Source organism: Brassica oleracea, chromosome C3 (assembly GCF_000695525.1).
Source record: "Brassica oleracea var. oleracea cultivar TO1000 chromosome C3, BOL, whole genome shotgun sequence".
Taxonomy (NCBI): domain Eukaryota; kingdom Viridiplantae; phylum Streptophyta; class Magnoliopsida; order Brassicales; family Brassicaceae; genus Brassica; species Brassica oleracea.
In genome coordinates, this window is record NC_027750.1 from 1860420 (window position 1) to 1874605 (window position 14186).

Here is a 14186-nt window from a genome sequence, read left to right on the forward strand (position 1 = left end):
ATTTTTGCACTTTTATTTCTATATAGTTAACATATTATGCATTCATAAATGATGGTGTACTATAATGGTGTTCAGATTATATATTATAGTGTTAAGTATATACAAGCTTTACATATATTTTTAAGACTTCAACTACTGTAAATACATCCCACAACCTGTTTCTAGGTAAGGTTAAAAGTGTTGCTCAAAAAAAGGGGTAAGGTTAAAAGTATGAACTTTAAGATGAACTTTAAGATGTATCACGCCGCACGAGTAGAAAGAGTATACTTTAAGGTAAAGTCTCTTAAGTTATTGAAATGATCAGGACCACATGTGATTTGACTTGTGACACACGCCAAAAAAAAAAAAAAAAAAAAAAAAAAAACATCATTGTACGGACACATATTTCATTTTTGAAAATGAAATTCACTGAATCAAATGTAGAACAATTTTATTGAAGGAACCGATAATTGTTTCTACAGAACAATTGGATATTTATTACAAGGTAAACCCTCTAATCTCAGGCAACAGGTTTGAGAACATACAACTTACACGCATGTGAATCAACTGTTGCCGTCAAGTTCCCTACAAACTTTTGCTTCAATGTCTTGTGCTGTTCTCATATCACAACAAAAAAACACATTCAACAGTAAGACAATGTTTGATTTTGTCTTTGTTATGGTGTTTGGTTTATGTTAAGTATGTATGCGCATACCTCCCATAGATCTCTAGCTTCAACAATGCTATTTGGAGGGATCTCAATATCATCCCAAAAAGCAGTAATCGGTAATCTTGTTGGTCCACGGTTCAACAGAAGCAAAGCTACTCTGTAACCTGACAATGGTCCTGCCCAAATCTGATTCATTACCACCAAAACGATTAGTTTAGATGAGAAAGAATCTGTCTATAGATGAAATTAGTAAAACGTTGGTTCTCGAACAGACCTGGATATCACCTTCCATTCTAGCTTTCTTGGCCTGAACACCATGTGAATCTACAAGAACCACTTATAAGTTTGTAATATACACTCAATCAACATGTGTTTTGAGGAATCAGCTAAACAACAATAGTTAAGTACCTTGATTAATAGCAATAACCTCCTTGTTTGCCACTATCTCCATAGTTTCTTTAGTCATGTTTCTTATGTCACAACCAAGTAGAAGAGGAGCCTATAATATAAATACATACATCATTTGTTTTCAGACTTGATAGTGTTTTTTTTTATTAAAAGTTGGTTTAGTTACCTTGGATATTGCCCATATGCTGAAATGGACTATGTACTCGTCTTTAGTCATCCCTCCATTTCCCACTTCAAGCATATCAGGATCTGCAAACCAACAACATAGTCACACACACACCACTAGTCATAAAATTTCTCAAACACATATATGTTCTCTTCTTGCTGATATATACCGTTCCAGCCACCAGGCCTTGCATGCTCAGCGTAGAATTCGTTCATGTCTGCATTGGCGAGCATACTGTACAAGTAAAAAAAAAAACATTTAGAGACTCTTGAGTAAACATGTGACCATCTTTTTTTCTTTTTTTCTTCTTCTTTTACCTAAGCCAACTATCATTGATGTCAATAGTGGTTCTCCAGCTGTTGCCTAGTGGAGATCCCCAGAGAGCTGGATGCATGTCCCCCCTGATAAGTAACCAATTCATAAGTCTCAACTCTTCCAGGGAAACAGAATCAACACAATGAAAGGGGACATGATTGATACCATTCACATAAGGAGTGAAAGATGGGACGGCCAGATTTCATCAGAGCTCTGGTCATAACTGGATACCTACAATGTATTGGCAGTGAATGTGAATCCCATACTGTCTACCAGGTATGATCAGTAGTTACTAATACCTGACGGTTGGTCTAGAGCCATCGGTGTTGCAGTTATCATACTTCAAGTAATCTATTCCCTGAAATAATAACCAATCATTGTTTAATCAGTACTTGTTGTCTCATTCTTATTCAGTTTATGAGATGAAAAATAATGTGAAATAATGTACCCATTCAGCAAATGTCTTGGCATCTTGCTCCTCATGGCCTAGAGAGCCCGGCATGGTTTTGCTGCATGTCAAGTACCTGTGAAGAACCAAACAATCATTTGAGTCCAATGTGTATTCATTCCTCAAAACCGATGAAACTATAATAGTGTACCCTGCATCAGAGTAGATCCCAAGCTTAAGGCCCTTGCTGTGAACGTAATCGGCAAGGGCTTTAATGCCAGAAGGGAAAGTTGATTTCTTTGGCACTAGGTTTCCCTGGAACCACAGATTTGAAGAATTAAAGATTCTACCAAAGTGCAAGAAACAAGAAGTGAAACTAAGTGAGAAAAAAAAACTTATAGTACCTTTTGGTCACGAGCAAGTTCAGCCCAGCAATCATCTGGGAAACAAACCAAGAAGTTAAACATTAATCAAATAACTTTGAGAGTTTATTACAACTTGAGAGTCAAATACAAGAGGCATTTACCGATATTAACATAGTTGTAACCGAGCTTAGAGAGGCCAGTGCTAACCAAAGCATCAGCTGTTACATTGCATATGATTTGTTTAGAAGACATAAACACTATATAGCAAATGGCTCCACATAATCTAAAGACAAAACCAAACCAGTTTCTTTGATGACTTTCTCATTTATGTTACAGCTAAAATGGTTCCAGCTGTTCCACCTGCAATATCATTATAACCAACTTCTTTCTTTCAGACATCATCAAGAACATAAAAGCTAGGCAAAGAGCTAGAGAGAGACATAAGAGTTGTTTACAGACCCCATGGGAGGAGTGACGCCTAGGCCATTAGCGAGTAGATGTCTTCGTACGATCTCAGAATCTTCGCTGTCAACGTCACGGGCTCTTTGGACTGATCTAGAAGTCGTCATCAACATTGATGACGTTATCACGATCATAAGTACTGACATCTTCACCATCTCACTTTTCTCTCCTCTCGCCATTTCTTCAAAGTCTCCTCTATAGACGACAAGAACAGAGTGCGAAGATCTTTGGCCGACACTGCTTTAGTAGTAGAAGCTCAAGAGTGTTCTATATATTCTGCTTTATTCCCATTTTGCCCCTAGCACTCTTATCTAGACCAGATCATAGGATCTTTCTTTTCATCATTTTCTAGACTAAGAGATCACATCTTTTGACCAAAAAAAAAAAGAGATCACATCTTTCTTTTTTAATAAATCTAACGTCCACAGAAATCAATGGTCATTATATAACTCTTTTTGAAAAAAAAGTTTATATAATTATAGTTTCGGATTATACTATATTATTATTTTTCCTGTTTTCTTACAGAATTTCGATGATTGGTGGTTTATTCTAAAGATGAGAAGATTAAAAACATTTTGATGGAGGTGTTAATTTGTTTTTACGGATATATTTTTTGTTGAAATTAAGGAAAGTCTTAGAAAGTTTGAAAAGTTGTAATGAAAATCCATTATTAAAAAAAAACTTTGAAAAGTTTTTAATAAGAAAAGAATCTCACGTTTCTTGGAATAGCTGAGATAAAATAAAATACCTTTATGGAAGCAAAATCGAAATACACATGGGTCTGTCTTTTTATTTATTGTTAATATTTATATTTGATGGATTATATAATTCATATGTTTCTCAGGAGATCTTATTCCAGTTTTAAAATTAATTATATTTCTTTCCCTGTAAATTGATTTTCATTGAAGGGTTTTGAATCTTGTTGATGTATCACTTTCAGTCAAGGCCGGACGGGATATGCATGCATGTTGAAAAGAATGACCACCACTTTAATATAAGAGAAATATAGGTTTTGAAGGTTTACAAAAAAATGTCATATAAATTAAATTAAATCGTAGAATCTATAAGACTATAATAAACAAAAGCTATAACCTATACATTAGATCAAATCCGAAGGACAACAAAATATTGTGATCCACTAGTCCAATATCAACCGCGATATATTCATGACTATTCATTCAAATGGAACCTGAAACTTCGAATACTCTAAAAATCCAAAATTAATATAAGAAAACATATACAACTTCAAGTATTTTGGATACTTTGTACATTGTAATAAACATTACACTATTCCCCAAAAAGTCGAAACCTGATTCACAAGAAAACCTTCAATAAAGAGAGAATCCACTGTGACTTCATGAACCAACTCTCCGACCCACCTTCTTTACATTCCTCTAATCTATCTCCTATAATATATAACCACTCTCACATTTCTCTACGATCGTATACGTTTACACAAGCATCATCTTCATCATCGTTCAACAGAGATTAAAAAAAAAAAAAACAAGAAGATGTCGTCTGATTGGGGTCCGATTCTAGTGACGGTGATACTCTTCGTGATGCTCACGCCAGGACTTCTGTTTCAGTTGCCAGGACGACAAAGATACGTTGAGTTTGGTAATTTTCAGACGAGTGCTGTCTCCGTTATCGTACATTCTCTTCTCTACTTCTCCCTTGCCTGCGTCTTCCTCCTCGCCCTCAAGATTCACATCTACATCGGCTAAGTCCATCCCCTTTATTTTCTACGTTTCAATATGTTTTTTTTTTGTTTTGAGAAAGTACGTTTCGATATGTTGTTTCCAAGTTTTCTTATAAAATTTACGAATTTTAAATCGTTTTCATTGTCCATTTCTTTGCATCGGACACTTTTGCTTTATATGTGTAATGATGTGTTTACCTTTTCTCTTCTTGTAAACGCAAAGATTGGTTCAAATAATATAATGTCATTTGTAACATTTAATACCTGAGATTAATCGATTGCATTTAATTTCATTTATTCTTGTCTTTTAATGTTATCGATCGGTCAATTATTTCGGTTTTAAGGTTGGACACAAACCGATCATGAAACCAAACTAAACCGATTATCGCTTTCTCTCTAAACGACAATCACCAACTAATAATTGCACTAAGCACCGACAATAGTTTCAAATCCAATTAACTACTAACTGTTTATCATATTATTATTTTCAAATGTCAACCGAATCTAATATTTACAAACACAAACATTAACTTATTAATATTCCCAAAACTACAATACTCATTTTGATACAAAAGTATAACTTTAAGATAAGTGTACTGTGGCATTTCAAAAAAGGAAATTATTATACTGTAATAATGTTTTATTTTATGAAGGTATATTTTGAATTCAGGTAAGAGATAAAGTACTACTATTGGCCTATATATTGTCAGTTTGTCACAAATAACTTAGATTTGTCCTTTTAGCAAATAAAAAACAAACTTAGATTTGTCCAATAAATTTTAGCTTGGGATGTAAATGATAGTAAACCTAAATACTAATAATTCAGATAGGAATGTTTTAGTTTGAAAATAGAATTTTATCAAAAATTTAGAAACTAAGTTTAATTTTTTTTATTAATATCATAACTAATACTCCATCTGTTTTTTATTGTAAGTAGTTTAAGTAAAATTTGCTTTTTTCAAAATATAACTAGTTTTCATAATTCAAAGTAACTTTTATTTTTATTGGGTATAGTGTGACCAATCAAATAATATATACTTATATATGATTGGTTTAACTACACCTAATTTATATATTAAATGCTACTTTTGAAAAAATTAATAACTTTCTTAATATTTGTGCATTTACCTAAAAATACCTACATAAAAAAAAAAACAGAAGGAGTATAAGCCAAAAATTTTAGGTGGAACTAGTAGATTAGATTACAGTATGATTTATTCTACTAAAAAGTAAATTAAAAACTATGAACCGTGTGTGATATTCTGGCGGTTAACAGTTCTAGTAAATCGACTTTGTAATTTTTAAAAATTCTTTTGTAAAAAGCGAAAAATTATTAGGAATTTGAATAAAAGAAAATAAATAAATAAAAGCAGCTTCCTTTCTCTCTGTGTATCATTCACACATCTCTCTTCTTCTTCTCTTTCACTTCGCCATTAGAAAGAAAGATAAACACTTTGAAAATACAAACTCATCCCAACAACTCCCTTTTATTTACCAAAATTTTAAATCTTTTTCGTAAAGCGAACAGCGACGTTCACTGCACGGATACTCTTCTTCTTCTTCAAACCTGCATTCTCCTCCTCCAATCAATCTCCAGATTTCGATTTAGCCGTCGAGAAAGACGAGATCTTTAAGGTGATTCGAAGCTCATGCATTCGTGAATGTTCGCCGTTTCAAGGGTTTCGTTTCCGCCATGACCACCAAGCGCGCTTACAAGCTCCGTATCCTTCTTTGTGTTTCTTTAATTACTCAATTTTAGAAGCTTCTTTGTGTTGTGAATCATTTGATTAACTAAAGTGCCTTGCTTGATCTGCTGCTTGTTCACGAGATCTGTACGCACTTCTTAGCTTTTATCTGTGATTAAATTATGACTTTTAAGACTATTAAAGTTCCTTTCTTTTGACTACGTGTCTCGTTATGTGAGAGTATAGCTTAGCCTTGACTTTGTGTGATTACATTTGAAAAAGAGGAGTTTGTGGCACATTCTGCTGCTGTGAACTGTCTTAAGATTGGGAGGAAGTCCTCTAGGAAGCTAGTAACGGGTGGGGAAGATCACAAGGTTAATCTTTGGGCTATTGGTAAGCCCAATGCCATTCTGGTCAGTTCTTTCTCACTTCTCCCTCCACTGCTTTTATTGTGGAGTGCTTCTCGGTTTGATTATGATTTTATGAGTTACTTTTAGGACAAAATGAGACATGATTTAAGATATAATGTAGTAAAGCATTTGGGAGATTTTATATCTGAGTGTCTCTACTTGTGGATGTTGTGCTTTTATTAAGAAATGTCACTTGGTTGACTATGTTTATATTAGTTACAGTTAGGACAAAATGCTGTCACATTGTAAGATATAATGTAGTAAAGCAGTTTGGGAGATTCTCTGTCTGAGTGTCTACTTGTGGATGTTTGTGGTCAGAGCTTGCAAGGGCACTCGAGCGGGGTTGATTCAGTAACGTTTGACGCTTCGGAGGGATTAGTAGCAGCAGGAGCTGCTAGTGGCACTATCAAACTTTGGGATCTCGAGGAGGCAAAGAGTAAGTTTAGTAGTTTCAAAATACTCTTCTCATTTTCTGTTGGCTCTTATACATACTTAATATGTTGTTTTGGTACATGAATGGGTAGTTGTCAGGACTCTCACTGGTCACAGGTCGAATTGCATATCCGTGAACTTTCACCCGTTTGGTGAGTTCTTTGCTTCTGGTTCTCGAGACACGAATCTTAAGATATGGGATATAAGGAAGAAGGGCTGCATCCATACCTACAAAGGCCACACTCGAGGTGTCAATGTACTCAGATTCACCCCTGATGGTCGTTGGGTTGTATCTGGAGGAGAAGACAATATTGTAAAGGTTTGTAGCTGCCTTTGTATCTATCTTTAGTATTGCTTACTGTACTTGCTATCTTGAAACCAAGTTATCTGCAACTTTTGCCTTCTCTTTGAACGTTGGATCTGATATATATGAGTTGCTTTCATCAGGTGTGGGATTTGACAGCTGGAAAACTGTTGCATGAGTTCAAGAGCCATGAAGGGCAAATTCAGAGTTTAGATTTTCATCCCCATGAGTTTCTGCTTGCAACAGGTCTGTATCACACTTCTTTCTAGGGAAACTTTGTAACACTCTTCAGATTTGATTACATCATACACCTTATTATTCATATGAATTCTGTTTTTTTTTTTTTTTTACTTTTCGCCTGTGGTAATAGGTTCAGCTGATAAGACTGTAAAATTCTGGGACCTTGAAACATTCGAGCTTATTGGTTCTGGTGGAACCGAGGTATCATGTGTTGTCTTTACTAGCTCTACTTACGCGCTGAGTCGAATTACAACTTTCTAATTATCTCCTTTCCTTAGACTACTGGGGTTCGTTGCTTGACCTTTAATCCAGATGGAAAGAGTGTGCTTTGTGGATTGCATGAAAGTCTCAAGGTAGTTTTCTTCAGGACATTTCAATCAAAGATATATTAGCTTAACTATCCCTATTTGTAGGATTTAACCACTTATACTTTACTCCTTTACATTTTTAACAAATCCCTCTTTGTAGATTTTCTCATGGGAGCCAATAAGGTGTCATGATGGAGTCGATGTTGGATGGTCAAACTTATCGGATATGAACGTTCACGAGGGAAAGCTTCTTGGTTGCTCATATAATCAAAACTGTGTAGGCGTGTGGGTTGTAGACCTCTCGGTATATCTCTCTCTTTCTCCTGCATGCTTTGTTATAGTTTTATTTATTTATCTCTAACCCCTCTTAATGACATTCTCAGCGTACTGAGCCTATGAGTGGAGGCGCCACTCAGTCAAATTTTCATCAGGAGAGAATATCGAGCTCAGGCAGAGATCAACCAGTTCTGAATGATAACAGCTCAAAGGTCATTCTCAGAAACGGTTCCCAGAAAGTGAATCCTTCATTGAAAGAAACAAAGTCTCATGGAAGATCATCAGTTCCTCAGAACCCGGATCCTTCGCCAAAGGAGCCAAAGTCTACTGGAAGGTCATCAGTATCTCAGAGCTCAGATCCTTTGGTAAAGGAACCAAAGCCTCTTGGAAGACTGTCAGTTACTCATAGCTCAGACGCAGCTAAAGAGTCATTAACCTCTTCATGTATGTTTTACTTTTGTTCTTTTTTTTTCTGTTTCCTCGTATAGCACATTGCTGCTGATTAAATGAAATGACATTTTCTTGGTTTGTTTGCTGTTTCCTGAAGCCACAGGAAGTACATCAGGCTCTCCTCATAGGCTCACATCAACCAGTTCTCCAAAAGTTTCTTCTGGTGTTGTCTCTACTGCTGCAGCCTCAAAGAGGAATAACTTAAAGGCAAATCTTCCAATAGTCAATAAAGGGGATTTTTCCTCAGTAATTGTTCCCAGAACGGACCCAATCATTGAGCAAGCAGTTGAATCCAGAGCAGAGCTTGACATTATTGGAAGAACTATGCCATATTCGTTGCAGTCCAAGGCGGCTGATTCTCGAAGGCTGTCTAGCATCAGAAATGAGCCGGATCTACCAACTGATTCGCCTCTTGAAAGGTCTCACTCTCAGCCTACAGAACCAAGCAATTTACAAGACGGAAATACATTTACTAGTGAAGAATCTGGCGAATGGGATACAGCTGAGAGGAAAAATAAAGACAACAGATACAGAGGATTTGGAAGGTTTAATTCAAGATCTTTGCTGAGATCACCTCCAAGAAATCACGACGAAAACTGTATGTTTCACCTCCTTTTCAGTCTTCGTTTCCTTGAGAGCAGTTATGAATTGCATTTGATATTGTTTCCTTCTTGGCATCTTAAATTTTGAGAAAAGTTTTCTGAGATTCTGAAGGACTTAAGATATTAGGAATCAGTCTTTAGGTATACGTGTTGGTTTTAGTACAACATGTTTAGTTTGTCCTTCTAAATTATAGACAGCAGTGTTGAGTTTTATGGATGCTGTTCTTAGTTCTAAGCTAACGAACTGTTTGTTTCAGCTGACTTGAATAGCTTTAGTGGAAATAGAGATCAAAGTCCTATTGAAAGTCGAAGAGGAGGTAACTATTTGGAGACATCCTTTTATTTATTTATTTTTCTTTTTCATATACGTATCAGTAGATTCTCATTATCTATGCCTTGACATCATACTAGGAAGACTGCATTCCCTCGCTCAATATAGGGAAAGAAGAGGAAGAATTTTCAACTCGGAGGGTGATCATGTTTCGAGTTCTTCTGGTGGAAATATGACTACACCAAACATTCGCCCTTCCAATATGGTAATGGCCTCAAAATAAAGAGCGATGAGTTTTCTCAATTGCTAGTCCCCAACATCTCATCTGGTCATGTTGCTGCTCGTGTTCATACAAAGATAATAGTGACATATTACTTTCTTTCATACAGTTCAATCAGAGAGGAAACCATGTGCCAGTTGATGAAGGAATCACTTCTGATAGTGAAGAAGATAAAGCTGCAGAGGTGATGGGGCAGCACGATCAATTTGTCAGCTCTATGCAGTCTCGTTTGGCTAAGTTACAGGTAACATGTGGAAAGCACAAATTATGTTAATGCTTTTGGTTCTGTCCTAAGTAGCATGCAAGCTGTAAAACTTCATAGTTTTCCATAAACGTTGTTTGTTCTCTAAAGAATTTCACCATATTTGCAGGTTGTCCGAAGATATTGGGAAAGAAACGATGTCAAAAACTCGATAAGTTCAATAGAGAAGATGGCTGATAATGCTGTAAGCAACTTCTGTTTGTTCCCTATCTAATTCATGTTTATAAATACCAGTGCAATGTTGTTAAAAAGATTTTTTTACTTGCGCAGACTCTCATTATTTCATGTTGTACAGGTCGTTGCAGATGTATTGGTTATAATCACTGAGAGAACTGAGGTATTGACACTGGATACCTGTACCTCTCTTCTTCCCCTTTTGTCAGCTCTTCTAGCGAGTAACATGGATAGGTAAGCAATTCACTCTGAAGAAAATAATCACATCGTAAATGTCCTTTTTTGTTGTTTCTGATTGCCGTTTCATGTCTTTACACTTTAGACATTTGAGTGTCTGCCTAGACTTGCTGCTAAAACTGTTAAGAATGTATGGGTCACAAATTTACTCGTCGCTGTCAGCTCCATCATCTGTCGGTGTAGATATTGAGGCTGAGCAAAGGTTGGTCTCGGTTTAAGTTTTATCTGCATTTCATTTTTGATAGCAATTTACTTTCTTTCGCAACTCCAACATGTTTCTTGTTATCCAGGATGGAGCGGTACAGTCGTTGCTTTGTTGAACTCGAGAAAATCAAGGCTTGTCTTCCCTCTTTGGAAAGGTGAGTTTTCTTCATGTATTATTGGAACAATGGTTCTCTTCTCTCTTCTAGTCTTATCATCTTATCTCATATATATATGCATATCTCTCTGTGTCTATGCAGAAGAGGAGGATTAGTGGCAAAGACTATCCATGAACTCAATTTAATATTCCAAGAAGTTTCATCATGATGCTCCCTACCGGTTTGAATGTGGATTTGGTTGCAGTGTTCCAGTGTGGTGTTTATAACAGAAACATAAAGCTAATTCTACCAAGCTAACCAAAAGAGTCTACGGAAGACTTAACTAACGCTCGAGTTTTACGTGTGGCTTTGCATTGCGGAAGCAGAATCTCTGCAATGCTGTCTTGGTTTCAAGCCAACTTTGTGTGTAAAGAGCCATTTCGGCTGTTGTGTATTGATCTAAGCTTAATCATTTCATTATTTAATTATGTTTTCTAGAGCTATATTACAACAAAAACTGTTTTCAGAAGATTCATCAAATCTTGAAGTACTTGTATCCAAAATCAGGATTTGTCATCCCCTCTTCCCAGTCTCCCATTCGTTTACCACCAAATACTACTTGCTGAATGCCCAAGTACCTGTAATTTCATATTACCAAAAGTTAATGTTGTCTGCAACAGAGAAGAGATCAATCACAGAGGATGTAACAAGAGCCAACAAGCTCTCTTGAGTTACTTACTCTGAACCCACAACTGTCAAACTGTTGAGAAGCACATCAAGTGCGAAGATATCAGAAGTACCAAGATCAACCCTGCAAGTAAACTTTATACTAAGAACACAGTTTATAAGGAGATGGATTGGACAAGAATGGATGCGTCTGAAAAAAAAGTGAATTACCAGACACGACCCCAGTTGTCCTGAAATTCAACGTCACTGATGTCATGGAAGGATGAAGGCATCACTTTGAAGCCCTTCTCTGCGTCGTAGAGAGGATCATATTCCATAGATGAGTTTGCTAGCTGCAAGCATAAGGTTATATCATTAAGAGGGAAGCGTGATACATGAGGAGAAGTAATATGAGAAACAGAGCGGATGATGAACAGACCTGTAAGTTAGATGTATTGAAAGCGCCCAATCTCCCCATAACATACCATGCCTGTATAACCTGTTAGCAAACTCAAGTTTCATTATGGTCAAATGAAAGAAGCATTGAGTCGTCAGAGTAAGAAGAAGGTAAATTTCTTAATTCTTACACTTCCAAAAAGATCAACATCTCGATCTGAAGGCGATCCATAGAGCTCAAACCATATGAAGGAGTCAACAGGATTGAAACTGCAGATATCAAATACATAGAATATTAGTCCCAAGTAGCCGTATGTTGTGGAATGGAGACAACAAAGTGAGGAGAAAATGAAAAGAAAAAAAAGAAGAAGATTGCTCACTCTCTGAAGCTAACTTTGAAAGAAAGCACAGAGCCAGTCTTCTGCTTCTGGAAATCTTTTCCCTTCTTCCTTACCCTTTCTTCTACCTGAACAAACATGTCAAACTTCACATTCGATAGAAACAAACACACAGCTTTGTAAAGGAGAAAGAAACACATCAATAACCTTCTTTCTCATGAGCTCAGGGTTGCCTATGCTATCACCAAGAACAGCTCGAAGCTCTTCATCATCTTTACAAGCACTCTCAAGTACCCTGTTTCCATACAAATTTCACCCAAAGGTTCAAACTTTCTCGCCACATAAGCAAAAAGACAAACACTTTGGAGTGTCAAAAGAGAGAGAGGAAGGAACAAGTACTTGGCCCAAGATGGGTAATCGTGGAGACGATCGTAGTCGCGTTTTCTCTTCTCTTCTCTAACTTTGAGTAATCTCCTTCCTCTCGCCGTCGTCCCCGAGCCTTTCTTCGCTTCCGACATCCCGCCGTCATTTTCACCGGCGACGTTGTCGGAATTAGAAGAGACAGCGACTAGAGAGGGAAGGTTACGCTTGTGGAGAGAAAATGGTTGTCTCTGAGACGCAAGGAAGGGAGAGAAAACAAGATTCAGACAAGGAAGGGAGAGGGATAAGATATGACTTTTGTACATTTCTGTTTCCTTCGATTCTATTCTGTGTTTCTGTAAACAACAAAGCTCAAGTTGAGTACAAAGAAGGCTCCTGCCATTTTCACATTCGCACTAAAACTCATAATTATCGGACTGGTTCGAACCGGTTAAGCGAACTTATCCAATCAAAATCGTATCAAACAGTTTGGTTTATATGAATAGTAAAACCGAATCATAACCCAGCTGAAAACAAGGTAGGAAACAACATTGCTTCATAGGTTTAGTTTATGTTTATCACATTCGAAGACCGCGGATATTCCACTTCCGTAGTCATAGCTACGACTAGGCCCGGGCGTTCGGATACCCGTCGGCATTCGGATCGGGTTTTTCGGATTTCGATTCTTTTTTATAACACCTCCTAAATCTCATTCTAGTAAATTTGCAAGTACGGGTCGGGTTCGGATATAACACATCGGGTCTGGGTCGGTTTTGTATCACATCATGGAACCCATAAAGTAATCATATATCATTCGGATTCGGGTTATATTGGATCGGTTCGGATATACCCGAAATAAAATCTAAAATTTAAAAGTAAAAACATAAGAAATATATATTTATTTATATATAATTAAGTATTTAAGGTAATTATTTATATTTTAAATACTTATTGTTAGATAACATATCAAAATAAATATGAAATTGAATATTTGAAATATATATTCATGTTTCATATAATTATATTGTATATTATTTTGGACATCCGGATCGGTTACTTCGGTTATCTTTTCGGATTTTTCGGGTTTTTCGGTTTTTTGGATTACCCGTTCGGGTTCGGTTAATAACACTTCGGGTTCGGATATGTTTTGTACCACCTTACAAGACCCATTCGGATACTTTTTACTCGGACCGGATACGGATCGGGTTTTTCGGTTCGGGTTCGGTTCGAATTTTGGGTTACGGATATTATGCCCATGCCTAGCTACAAGACTGCAACAACGGAGCCATCCACAATGACCTTTAAAACACTCAGAGAATTTTTTTAAAAAAAAACTAACTGCTTAACATTTACATTCATGCCTCTTGAATGAAAATAAGCCTTGCTACAATGATTACAGAGTGAAATTGAACATTAACTATTCTTCATCCCACATTTGATTGTCTTGGGAAAAAGAAATGACAAGCACCATCTGATGTCATTCCTTTCCGTTCAGCTTATGTACTCGGTCCTAAACTACAATAAGGATTTGCAGCTTAAGGGTCATCTTAGTGTCAGCATAAGGATCATCATCACCGAAATCTATTTTCGACTTCTGTAGTCATGGCTACAGCAAAGGAGCCATCCACAATGACCTTTAAAACACTAACAGAATTACAGAAACTAACTACTCCAGATCCACTTAAGAAGAATAAACCTTTACTACTTACCCATTCCTCTCCTACGAAAGATTATAGAGTGAAAT

The 14186-nt window shown here is 36.5% G+C and overlaps 4 protein-coding genes across 5 annotated transcripts; 2 read left to right on the forward strand and 2 right to left on the reverse strand.

The window, feature by feature from the left end:
- Nucleotides 1-406: 406 nt before the first annotated feature.
- Nucleotides 407-3136, reverse strand: LOC106331447 (alpha-galactosidase 1-like). 2 transcript variants are annotated; one of them, XM_013769803.1, is made up of 15 exons: nt 2751-2991; nt 2593-2651; nt 2453-2509; nt 2331-2365; nt 2138-2241; nt 1987-2062; nt 1838-1896; nt 1704-1769; nt 1541-1624; nt 1393-1457; nt 1224-1306; nt 1058-1148; nt 924-973; nt 695-835; nt 407-592 (listed from the first exon to the last, which is right to left on the reverse strand). In XM_013769803.1, the coding sequence occupies exons 1-15, from the start codon at nt 2930-2932 to the stop codon at nt 500-502; spliced, it is 1245 nt and encodes a 414-aa protein (XP_013625257.1). In that variant the 5' UTR covers nt 2933-2991; the 3' UTR covers nt 407-499. The 2 variants fall into 2 exon arrangements, with proteins under 2 accessions (XP_013625257.1, XP_013625256.1); XM_013769802.1 differs by having other exon boundaries at nt 1987-2241; nt 2751-3136.
- Nucleotides 3137-4155: 1019 nt separating this feature from the next.
- On the forward strand, nt 4156-4711 carry LOC106333599. The gene has a single exon (XM_013772028.1). It carries the CDS (start codon nt 4265-4267, stop codon nt 4475-4477), a length of 213 nt encoding a protein of 70 aa, XP_013627482.1. The 5' UTR covers nt 4156-4264; the 3' UTR covers nt 4478-4711.
- A 1127-nt stretch (nt 4712-5838) lies between these two features.
- On the forward strand, nt 5839-11183 carry LOC106335710 (katanin p80 WD40 repeat-containing subunit B1 homolog). Its single transcript, XM_013774303.1, has 18 exons — nt 5839-6173; nt 6420-6550; nt 6866-6983; nt 7072-7298; nt 7427-7529; nt 7654-7724; nt 7802-7876; nt 7992-8135; nt 8215-8551; nt 8655-9155; nt 9417-9476; nt 9571-9695; nt 9820-9954; nt 10082-10156; nt 10268-10380; nt 10469-10585; nt 10674-10742; nt 10845-11183. The coding sequence occupies exons 1-18, from the start codon at nt 6146-6148 to the stop codon at nt 10909-10911; spliced, it is 2496 nt and encodes an 831-aa protein (XP_013629757.1). The 5' UTR covers nt 5839-6145; the 3' UTR covers nt 10912-11183.
- On the reverse strand, nt 11107-12843 carry LOC106335711. Its single transcript, XM_013774304.1, has 8 exons — nt 12482-12843; nt 12290-12377; nt 12125-12210; nt 11936-12014; nt 11788-11847; nt 11580-11701; nt 11422-11493; nt 11107-11320 (listed from the first exon to the last, which is right to left on the reverse strand). Exons 1-8 carry the CDS (start codon nt 12766-12768, stop codon nt 11218-11220), a joined length of 897 nt encoding a protein of 298 aa, XP_013629758.1. The 5' UTR covers nt 12769-12843; the 3' UTR covers nt 11107-11217.
- Between the last annotated feature and the right edge of the window lie 1343 nt (nt 12844-14186).